Source organism: Leucoraja erinacea, unplaced genomic scaffold (genome assembly GCF_028641065.1).
Source record: "Leucoraja erinacea ecotype New England unplaced genomic scaffold, Leri_hhj_1 Leri_88S, whole genome shotgun sequence".
NCBI lineage: Eukaryota > Metazoa > Chordata > Chondrichthyes > Rajiformes > Rajidae > Leucoraja > Leucoraja erinaceus.
In genome coordinates, this window is record NW_026576828.1 from 258,737 (window position 1) to 271,192 (window position 12,456).

At 44.7% G+C, this 12,456-nt stretch overlaps 1 protein-coding gene across 19 annotated transcripts in view; it reads left to right on the forward strand.

Annotated features, from left to right (window-relative positions):
• The window catches only part of LOC129694990 (protein KASH5-like), a 244,456-nt gene that overhangs the window by 105,658 nt on the left and 126,342 nt on the right, over positions 1-12,456 (forward strand). For 16 of the 19 annotated variants that reach the window (XM_055631736.1, XM_055631746.1, XM_055631735.1 and 13 more), the window contains one exon: positions 10,285-10,341. The exons of the other annotated variants lie outside the window; for them this stretch is intronic. In XM_055631736.1, the coding sequence (XP_055487711.1) occupies positions 10,285-10,341 (57 nt within the window). The remainder of the gene's footprint in view (positions 1-10,284; positions 10,342-12,456) is intronic. 19 annotated transcript variants of the gene reach the window in all.

Here is a 12,456-nt window from a genome sequence, read left to right on the forward strand (position 1 = left end):
CTAAACATATTCACCAATCAAGACATGATATATACGACAATGACATGCAGCAAAATTACAACAAAGTATCTCATCTCTTTTTACACGTTGCAATAAATGCAATTTCTACTATTACTTTCCACTTCCAAACAAAAATCTGGTTGGATTATTCAGCGTATGATCAACCTCGGTTGAGACCAAGTGCAGGCTTGGCAATCGCTTCGCACAACACCTATACTCAGTTCGCAATAACTAACCGGATCTCCCGGTGGCTCAGCACTTCAACTCTGCCTCCTATTCCAAATCCGACCTTTCTGTCCTGGGCCTCCTCCATGGTCAGAGTGAGGCCCACCGCAAATTGGAGGAACAGCACCTCATATTTCGCTTTGGGTAGTTTACACCCCAGCGGTATGAACATTGGCTTCTCCAATTTCAGGTAGTCCTTGCTTTATCCCCCCTTCCCCTCTCATTCCCAGCTCTCCAACAGCCTATTGTTTCCGCCTCTTCCTTTCTTCCCCCCCCCCCCGACATCAGTCTGAAGAAGGGTCTCGACCTGAAACGTCGCCTATTCCTTTGCTCCATAGATGCTGCCTCTCCCGCTGATTTTCTCCAGCTTTGTCTACCAACGGGATCCCACCACTGTCCACACCTTTCCATATCCTCCCCTGTCGGCTTTCTGCAGAGACTGTTCCTTCCGTAACTCCCTGACCTGAAACGTCGCCTATTTCCTTCACTCCACAGATGCTGCGTCACCCGCTGAGTTTCTGCAGCATTTTTGTCTACCCATTCACACAAGTTCTGTTATCCTACAATCCTCACCCACTCCCTACACATTAGGGGCAATTTTACAGTGACAAGTTAACCTACAAAGCCAATGTGTCTTTGGGATGTGGGTGGAAACCCACACGCTTGCAGGGAGAATGTGCAAATTCAACACAGATAGTGTCTGAGGACAGGATCGAACACAGATCTCTGGCGTGTGAGGCAGCAAGTCCACCAGCTGTGCCACTATATTTTATTTTCCAACACACAAAAAAATATACGTTGATAACTTTGGTTACTTAAAAAAATAGTGTGCAGGGCGGCACTTGCACACAACCATCTTTGCTCACAACCTCGGCCGATGATGTGCTGGCCATGGTTCTGCGCATGTGCAGGGTGTGGATGTGCAGGCCGTGGCAGTGCGCATGTGTAAGGTGGCCAGCTGGGCGGATGAGGAGCGAGCGGAGAGCGGAGACCCGGCGGCCCGAACACGGATAAGAATGGCGGGCGAAGACGGAGAGTGACAGAGAGAGAGATAGAGAGGGGGGCCTGCTCAGAGTTGAACGATAGGTGTCCTGGGTGCTTGCCAAGCCGGGCAAAATGGCATGGCTGTTTGGGTGCCCGGCAGGATTTAGGTCGCCATTGGCACCCAGGCAATCATTAATTTCGTGCCCTGAAGGAACAATTACTCTAAAAGGATTATATTATAGGACACCCATAGCCAGTGGGAGATAGAACAGACATGTCAACAGATTACTGAAGGATACAAGAACAACAAGATTGTTACAGTGGGAATCTTTAATTTCCCCAATATTGACTGGGTCTTACTCAGGTTAAGGGGATTAAATAGAGCAGACTTGTTAGGTGTATTCACAAATAATAATAATAATAATAATCTGTATTGTCATTGTACAAGACAACAAAATTTTGTTGGAGCAGTCCTCCAGCTGCACAGGAATATGAGTATAAAAATACGTTTAAAAAAGAACTATTAAAAAATTAGACTATAAACATATAGGAGTATGGGCGGGTGTGTGAGAGAGAGGGGGGGAATCAGTGTGGGAGGGGGAGTTCAGTAGTGTCACAGCTCTATGGTAGAAGCTGTTTTTTAGTCTTGTCGTGCGGGCGCTCAGTGTCCTGTATCGTCTTCCTGAGGGCAGGGGGGTGAAGAGGCAGTGTCCAGGGTGTGTGCTGTCTCTAATGATGCCCTTGACCCTCCGGATGCAGCGGGGTCCGGTAGATGTCCTCCAGTCTGGGGAGCTGGGTGCCAGTGATCCTCTCAGCAGTTTTAATGACGCGTTGGAGAGCTTTCCTGTTCTCTGCGGTGCAGCCAGAGTACCATACTGTGATGCAGTATGTGAGAACTGACTCGATGGCTGACCAGTAGAAGCTCACCAGCAGCTGTTGTGGGAGACGTGCCCTCTTCAAGCACCTCAGGAAGTTAAGCCTTTGAAGTCCTTTCTTGGCCGTCGCCGTGATGTTGACGGTCCAGGTCAGGTCGTGGCTGATGTTGACCCCGAGGTACCTGATGTTCTGCACAGCCTCCAAAGGTCTTTTTAAACAGCAAGTGGATAGTCTGACTCAAGGAGGGACCTTATTGGACCATAGTACTGGGAAACGAGCCTGCCAGGTGACTTGTTACGGTGAGGAACAATGCAGATTACAATGTCATTAGGCAGGAGCTAAGGAGGGTAGATTGGGAGCGGTTGTTATTGAGTAAATCCATAGATGACATGTGGAGATGTTTAGTGATAGAGTGGAAAAGGCCCTTCGGCCCAACTTGCCCACACCAACCAACAATGTCCCAGTTACACGAGTCCCACTCTCCTCCGCTTGGTCCATATCCCTCCAAACCTGTCCTATCCATGTACCTGTCTAAATGTTTCTTAAACGATGGGATAATCCCAGTTTAAAGGCCAGTTGAATCAAAATACAGAACGAGCATGTTCCTGTAAGGAGGAGGGATAAGGACAACAAAGTAAGGAAACTGGATAACCAAGGAAGTTGTAATCTTGGTCATGAAGAAAGAAGAAGATCATGTGAGGTTTAAGAAGGTGGCATCAGACAGGACTTATGAGGAATGTAAAGTGAGTAGGAAAGAACTCAGGCGATCAATTGGAAGTGCCAAAAGGGGCCATGAAATGGCATTGGTGAATTAGATTAAGGAAAATCACATGGCTTTTTATATGTATATTAAAAACAAGAGGGCGACCAGGGAGAAGAGACCATCCTTCAAGGATAAAGGAAATCTATGCTTGGAGTCGGAAGGTAGGTAGGTACTAAACGATTACTTTGCATTTGTATTAACCGAGGTAAAGACTTGCTCGATAGGGAGATCAGTGTGGAGAATACGGATATGCTAGGGCAGTTTGAGATCAAGAAGGTCCTGAGGCTCTCGAAGAGCATTAAGATGGATAACTACAAAGGGCCTGATGTGTTGTTGACGGAAACAATAGAGATTGCGGGGCTGACAAGGAGCTTCTGTAGAGGGAGTTAGATTTAGCTCTTGGGGCTAAAGGAATCAAGGGATATGGGGAAAAAGCAGGAACGGGGTACTGATTTTAGATGATTAGCCATGATCATATTGAATGGTGGTGCTGGCTCGAATGGCCTACTCCTGCACCTATTTTTTTTCTTTATCTAGCCACAGGCGACACACCGGAGGACAGGAGACTGGCCAGTTTTATTAAGAAGGGAAGTAGAGGGAATCCAAGGAATTATAGGCTGCTGAAACTGACATCAGTGGTAGGGAAACTATTGGAGCGAATCTTTCGAGATAGGATTTACTTCCATTTGGAAGAGAATGGGCTAAATAGGGATAGCCAGCACAGATTTGTATGCGTTAGATCGTGCCTTATTAACTGGATTTCATTTTTGAGGAGTTGACAAAGGAGAACGATGAAGGTAGGGAAGGGGATGCGTGGATGTTAGTAAGGGTTTTGACGTTCCCTCGTGATAGAAACATAGAAAATAGGTGCAGGAGTAGGCTATTCGGCCCTTCGAGCCTGCACCGCCATTCAATATGATCATGGCTGATCATCCAACTCAGTATCCGGTACCTGCCTTCTCTCCATACCCCCTGATCCCTTTAGCCACAAGGGCCACATCTAACTCCCTCTTAAATATAGCCAATGAACTGGCCTCAACTACCTTCTGTGGCAGAGAATTCCAGAGATCCACCACTCGCTGTGTGAAAAATGTTTTCCTCATCTCGGTCCTAAAAGATGTTCCCCTTATCCTTAAACTGTGACCCCTTGTTCTGGACTTCACCAACATCGGGAACAATCTTCCTGCATCTAGCCTGTACAACCCCTTAAGAATTTTGTAAGTTTCTATAAGATCCCCCCCCTCAATCTTCTAAATTCTAGCGAGTACAAGCCGAGTCTATCCAGTCTTTCTTCATATGAAAGTCCTGACATCCCAGGAATCAGTCTGGTGAACCTTCTCTGTACTTCCTCTATGGCAAGAATGTATTTCCTCAGATTAGGAGACCAAAACTGCACGCAATACTCCAGGTGTGGTCTCACCAAGACCCTGTACAACTGTAATAGAACCTCCCTGCTCCTATACTCAAATCCTTTTACCATGAATGCTAACATACCATTTGCTTTCTTCACTGCCTGCTGCACCTGCATGCCTACTTTCAATGACTGGTGTACCATGACACCCAGGTCTCGCTGCATCTCCCCTTTTCCTAATCGGCCACCATTCAGATAATAGTCTACTTTCCTGTTTTTGCCACCAAAGTGGATAACCTCACATTTATCCACATTATACTGCATCTGCTATGCATTTGCCCACTCACCCAGCCTATCCAAGTCACCTTGCAGCCTCCTAGCATCCTCCTCACAGCTAACACTGCCCCCCAGCATCGTGTCATCCACAAACTTGGAGATGTTGCATTCAATTCACTCGTCCAAATCATTAATATATATTGTAAATAGCTGGGGTCCCAGCACTGAGCCTTGCGGTACCCCACTAGTCACTGCCTGCCATTGTGAAAAGGACCCGTTTACTCCTACTCTTTGCTTCCTGTCTGCCAGCCAGTTCTCTATTCACATCAATACTGAACCCCCAATACCATGTGCTTTAAGTTTGTATACTAATCTCTTATGTGGGACCTTGTCGAAAGCCTTCTGAAAGCTTTTGATAAGGGGATCCAGAAGATTAAGATGTACGGGATTCATGATGACATGGTTGTATGGATTCAGAACTGGCTTATTCATAGATCACAGTCTTGTGCTGGCAGGTAGATATTTTGGCTGACGGTCTGTGACCAATGGGGAGCCGCAGAGATCTATGCTGGGATCTCTGCTGTTTGTGATATATATAAATGACCTAGATGTAAATGTGTACCGTACTTGTGCAGTTCGCATCTGCAAGCCCACCCTAAAGTACCCGGGTTATGTTTGAACTTCCCTTCAGCTTACTTACACATACCATATGTAATCATTAATACCTACATTTTGCATGCGATTATCATATCTATTTTATTTGGAGTTAATTCCTTCAGAGGAAGTCTGTCTTTACTATATATACAGTGGCTTGCAAAAGTATTCATACCCCTTGAACTTTTCCACATTTTGTCACGTTACAACCACAAACTTAAATGTATTTTATTGGGATTTTATGTGATAGACCAACACAAAGTGGTGCATAATTGTGAAGTGGAAGGAAAATGATACATGGTTTTCAAATTTTTTTACAAATAAAAAACTGAAAAGTGTGTCGTGCAAAAGTATTCAGCCCCCTTTACTCTGATACCCCTAAATAAAATCCAGTGCAACCAATTGCCTTCAGAAGTCACCTAATTAGTAAATAGAGTCCACGTGTGTAATCTAATCTCAGTATAAATATAGCTGTTCTGTGAAGGCCTCAGAGGTTTGTTAGAGAACATTAGTGAACAAACAGCATCATGAAGCCCAAGGAACACACCAGACAGGTCAGGGATAAAGTTGTGGAGAAGTTTAAAGCAGGATTAGGTTATCAAAAAACATCCCAAGCTTTGAACATCTCACGGAGCACTGTTCAATCCATCATCCGATAATGGAAAGAGTATGGCATAACTGCAAACCTACCAAGACATGGCCGTCCACCTAAACTGACAGGCCAGGCAAGGAGAGCATTGATCAGAGAAACATAGAAACATAGAAATTAGGTGCAGGAGTAGGCCATTCGGCCCTTCGAGCCTGCACCGCCATTCAATATGATCATGGCTGATCATCCAACTCAGTATCCCGTACCTGCCTTCTCTCCATACCCCCTGATCCCCTTAGCCACAAGGGCCACATCTAACTCCCTCTTAAATATAGCCAATGAACTGGCCTCAACTACCCTCTGTGGCAGAGAGTTCCAGAGATTCACCACTCTCTGTGTGAAAAAAGTTCTTCTCATCTCGGTTTTAAAGGATTTCCCCCTTATCCTTAAGCTGTGACCCCTTGTCCTGGACTTCCCTAACATCGGGAACAATCTTCCTGCATCTAGCCTGTCCAACCCCTTAAGAATTTTGTAAGTTTCTATAAGATCCCCTCTCAATCTTCTAAATTCTAGAGAGTATAAACCAAGTCTATCCAGTCTTTCTTCATAAGACAGTCCTGACATCCCAGGAATCAGTCTGGTGAACCGTCTCTGCACTCCCTCTATGGCAATAATGTCCTTCCTCAGATTTGGAGACCAAAACTGTACGCAATACTCCAGGTGTGGTCTCACCAAGACCCTGTACAACTGCAGTAGAACCTCCCTGCTCCTATACTCAAATCCTTTTGCAATGAAAGCTAACATACCATTCGCTTTCTTTACTGCCTGCTGCACCTGCATGCATGCCTACCTTCAATGACTGGCGTACCATGACACCCAGGTCTCGCTGCATCTCCCCCTTTCCCAATCGGCCACCATTTAGATAATAGTCTGCTTTCCCGTTTTTGCCACCAAAATGGATAACCAGGAAAGCAGACTATTATCTAAATGGCCTTGGAGAAGCAGCCAAGAGGCCCATGGTAACTCTGGAGGAGCTGCAGAGATCCACAGCTCAGGTGGGAGAATCTGTCCACAGGACAACTATTAGTCGTGCACTCCACAAATCGGGCCTTTATGGAAGAGTGGCAAGAAGAAAGTCATTGTTGAAAAAAAGCCTAAAGAAGTCCTGTTTGCAGTTTGCCACAAGCCATGTGGGGGACACAGCAAACATGTGGAGGAAGGTGCTCTGGTCAGATGAGACCAAAATTGAAGTTTTTGGCCTAAATGCAAAACGCTATCTGTGGCGGAAAACTAACACTGCACATCACCCTGAACACACCATCCCCACTGTGAAACATGGTGGTGGCAGCATCATGCTGTGGGGATGCTTTTCTTCAGCAGGGACAAGGAAGCTGGTCAGAGTTGATGGGAAGATGGATGGAGCCAAATACAGGGCAATCTTGGAAGAAAACCTGTTAGAGTCTGCAAAAGACTTGAGACTGGGGAGGAGGTTCACCTTCCAGCAGGACAACGACCCTAAACATACAGCCAGAGCTACAATGGAATGGTTTAGATCAAAGCATATTCATGTGTTAGAATGGCCCAGTTAAAGTCCAGACCTAAATCCAATTGAGAATCTCTGACAAGACTTGAAAATTGCTGTTCACAGACGCTCTTCATCCAATCTGACTGAGCTTGAGCTATTTTGCAAAGAAGAATGGGCAAAGATTTCAGTCTCTAGATGTGCAAAGCTGGTAGAGACATACCGCAAAAGACTTGCAGCTGTAATTGCAGCGAAAGGTGGTTCTACAAAGTATTGACTCAGGGGGGCTGAATACTTTTGCACGCCACACTTTTCAGTTTTTTAATTGTAAAAAAAATTGAAAACCATGTATCATTTTCCTTCCACTTCACAATTATGCACCACTTTGTGTTGGTTTATCACATAAAATCCCAATAAAATACATTTACGTTTGTGGTTGTAACGTGACAAAATGTGGAAAAGTTCAAGGGGTATGAAAACTTTTGCATGCCACCGTATATCACCACACAGATTATGCATGCTGCACATTCCTTATTTAGTGCAGTCCAGATCTTCATTCCTACCCTGGACACACTCGTCCTGTTAGTTAAAGCGTCACTGTCTCTCATGCAGACCGCGGGGACGAAAGCATGTTATGTTCCCTCTGCTTGTACTGTAATAAAGACTATGAATTATGTGTGTGGGTCACATCATCCAACAGTTGATGAGTAAGTTTGCTAATGATACCAACATTGGAGGAGTTGCAGACAGTGAGGAATGCTGTCAGAAAATATACCAGAATATAGATCAGCTGCAGAAATGGGTGGAGAAATGACAGATAGAGATTAACCAGTGTGAGGTGTTTCACTTGGGAGATTGAGTATAAGACGAAAGTATACATTTATTGGCTTAACAGCATTGATGTGCAGAAGGATCTTGGAATCCAAGTTCATTGCTCAATCAAGTGGACAGGGTGGTAAAGAAGGCATATACTATGCTTGCCTTCATTGCTAGCAGCATTGAATGTAAGAGTCAAGAAGTCATGATGCAGCTCTATAGGACTTTGTCTAGGCTGCGTGAAGTTCTGGGCGTTCCATTACAGGAAAGATGTGCAGGCGAGGGTGTGAAGGTTTTCAGCGGCATGGAGAGGCTGGATAGACTTGGATTGTTTTCTCTGGAACTCCAGAGGTTGAGGGGAGACTTGATATATTTAAATTATTACAGGCATAGACGGTCAGAATGTTTCTCCAAGAGTGCAAATGCGCAAGACTAGATGACATAGCTACAAGGTGAGAGGGGGAAAGTTTAATGGAGACTAGACCAAGTAGGACCCATTGGGTCCCATCCTCATAACGCGCGGTTGCGGAGGGTGGCGGCCTGCGGCGTCACACACACACTAACCACCCCCCTTGATATTATATTAATATTATTAATTGGCTCCTTTTACCCCATCCCTGCCTTATCCACATGACGCATAGCCCCCAACTCGCAGACGCGTCTATAGAGGGGGGGGGGGGGGGGTGGTAGAGACTGAGGAGGAGAGGCGGCAGGGACAGAGGGGTAGAGAGAGAGAGAGGGCAGAGATAGGGCAGAGAAATAGAGAGAGTGCAGAGAGAGAGAGAGCAGAGATAGAGAGAGGGCAGAGAGGGAGGGCAGAGAGACAGCGGCTGACAGGCACGGCAAGTGGAAAAGGGATTTATAAAATCTTAAAATGTGAATAACTTAAAATACAACAATTTAAATGTAAAAGATGAAATTTATTCAGTTCAGTTCTTTTTTGTTGTGTCTTTTGCTCCCTCTGTTTTATGTTCTTGTTTATCCTCGACATGTTCAGTTATTTCTTGTTGCGTCTCTTGCTCCCTTCTGTTTTATGTTCTTGCTCATTGATCCTCGAGGCATTCAGTTTTTTCTTGTTGCATCGCTTCATTACTTTTGTCATGTTTTTTTTTGGAGATCTTTCAAACCTAGTCATTTCTTGTTCGATCACCATTCCTTCTATCAAGCGAATATGATTAAAAAACAATGTTATCAATTGTAGACATTTATAAACTTCTAAAGACAATATTATCTTTCAATCGATTAACATGATTTAAAATAATTGTGCTATCGTGTACCGACCTGGCTGTATTTTGGCAACTTCCCCTCGTGTCTCTTGTGCCCTTCTGCTCATTACTGCTTCTCAACGTCTCTTTGTGTTGTTCCTTGACCATCCTGCAACTCGATTGCTCCCATTTCTTGGCATGATGTAAAAAAAGAGAAAAATATTTATCACGATGTAGATATTCATAAACTTGTAAAGACAATTTGATCTATTGGAGACATTTATAAACTTCTAATCATATGTTAATGCATTATAACCATATAAACCAATTATTATATGGTTATAATGCATTAACATATGATTAAAAAAGACATTACCGTTTTGGCTGTATTTTGGCAGCTTATTGTTGTGTCTTGCCTGCGAACCTGTTATTTTTCGGAGATCCTCAAGTTAGAAGTTGGGAGGTCACGTTGCAGTTATATAAGATGTTATCAGGCAACTGAATCATCCCACCACAATCAGAGAGTAGTGATGAACTACTCTCTACCTCTTTGGTGACCCTCGGACCATCCTTGATCGGACTTTCCTGAGTTTACTTTGCACTAAACGTTATTCCCTTCTCGTGTATCTATACACAGTAAATGGCTCGATTGTAATCATGTATTGTCTTTTTGCTGACTAGATAGAACATGACAATAATCAGTACACATGACAATAATAAACTAAACTAAAATGTTAGTGAGGCCAAATTTAGAGAATTGTATAAGAAGGAACTGCAGAAAGACACAAAATGCTGGAGTAACTCGGGACAGGCAGCATTCTCAGGAGAGAAGGAATGGGTGGCGTTTCAGATCGAGATCCTTCTTCAGAACTGTGTTCAGTTTTAGGCACCATATTATAGGAAAATATGTTGTCAAGCTAGAAAGGGTGCAGAGTTGGACTGAAGGGCCTATTTCCTCTCTGTTTAACATGACTCGAGGAAAATATGGCAGGAGAATAAAATGTTAATCCTATTGTTTTTCAGAATCAGATATATGAAGCCAAAGGATTGATTTCTGTTAAGGATGCTTTACTTAGTGAGGTGGGTATATAATATGAATTTATTTCATGTGAATGTACATTAGTTGCTCATAAAATTTCCTGTATGGCAAATACTCGCAGGCACTGGTTTCCTCAGATTGACGGATTGCCATCTATTTTGCCTTTGGGACCCCATTTATGGGATTCCATAAAGACCCAGGCTTAATGTTGCATGAGTTCTCGCCAATTATTCCAAGTATTCAGCAGCTTTCATTTTGAGGTATTTTGAGGATCTCGCCTGTCCTCCGGTCTGCAGAACTTGTTAGTTCACAGGGAGGAACACAGAACAGGGAGGAGTCAGAGAGCCAAATGCCAGCGCGCGTCGGTGGGGATGGGGTGTTGACGTAACTCGGCCTCGCGACACCCTCAGCCGTTGATAACTGCCAGCTGACAACAGCCCTTTAAAGCCGCTAAGGCAAGACGCGTTCGCCCAGGAGCGAGCGTTCACAGCAAAGAAGCACCGGCTTCTGACTCTGGAAACCCACAGCTGAAATGAGCGCGCAGTGGATGGGTGGGGCGCACAGGCGGGCGGGGCTTCGCAAGCTGTGCCACCTGTGAGGAGAAAGTTCAGCGGAACTAATGAGGAGAAATTCAGCGCGTGAGGAGTCCCTGCCCCGAGATCTGTAGAATAAAGAAGCTATAGAATCTTTGTTCTGCAGAACTTTCTCGATATTTCTGCGCCTTTAATCCACAGCGGTGGGGGGGGCGGGGCCTGGAGGTAGGTGGGCCTGGATTGGTCGGCATGTGGGCATTGTGATGTCAGCAGCTGGTGAGCGCCGTTTATTAGATTAGATATTAGATTAGATTCAATTTATTTGTCATTTGGACCCCTTGAGGTCCAAACGAAATTATGTTTCTGCAGCCATGCATTACAAACAAATAGACCCAAGACACAACATAATTTACATAAACATCCATCACATCGCTGTGATGGAAGGCCAAAAAAACATATCTCTCCACTGCACTCACCCCCCCCCTTGTCAGAGTCAAAGTCAAAGCCCCCGGTCTGGCGATGGCGATTGTCCCGTGGCCATTAAAGCCACGCCGGGTGATGCAAGGTCGCCACACCGGGTCTTGCCGTTAGAGCCCCCGGCGTGCGCTCTTCGACCCCGCAACTCAGGCGGGAGACGTCACCGTTGCGAGAGCCCTGAAAAGCGGTCTCCCTCCAGGGACCCGCGGGCTCCCGGTGCCGCCGTCCGCCAGACCCGCAGTAGCAGCCTCCGAATCTCCGGAGGTCGGGCCGCAGCAGCAGCAGCGCTCCAACACCGCTCCACCCGCTCTAGACTCGGCCAGCTCCGACCAGACCAGCTTTATATTTAAAAAATTGAGTTTTGTGATCAATTTTATTCAAAATCTGGGGAAATAATTGACCAAGGAGTGGATTTTTGAACTTGTGTTAAATCCGTACTGAAATTGCAAAAATCTCCGCGATTTTGCGTCTGGTTTTCGAGGAGATACGTTTCACTTGCAAAATAACACACACACATCCACACACACACACACACACACACAGAGTTTTAATAGATACTAGACCAAGTGGGAGCCATTGGGTCCCGTTCCCTCAACGCGCAGTTGTGGAGGGGGGGCAGGGGGCGGCCTACAGCGTCACACACACATTAACTAGCAATGTTACAAAATTTTGAGATTTTAAAAATCAAGTCTGCAATTTATCCCATCAGATAAAGCATAACAATAAGTTTAATTTGACACCAAATTCACTTTCATATCTCAAGTATTAAAAAAGTTATGGCCATTTTCATACTCGGAAATTAGCATCTTGTTCCCTATTGATTTTCAATGGACATTACAAAAAAGCTGTGATCTTGGATAGTCAACAGGCCATTTCTTAAGGAAAGATTAACATTTTTAAATAGCCTAAGTGTCCAAAGATTATTCACAAATAATTCACAATATAACATGATTTTTATATCTAATTTACATTAATTTATAGGCCAAATGGAAGGAATTTAGTGTTCAATTGCTGTAAATAAATGCCCATTTAAATCGGCTTTCCAGTGGGTTTCTGTGAACGCGCTGGTTTAGAATGTTGACAGCGCGCTGGATTAGTGCCCTCAAATGCCGAGAAAAATACTGCGGGATATAAAAAGCCCAAAAT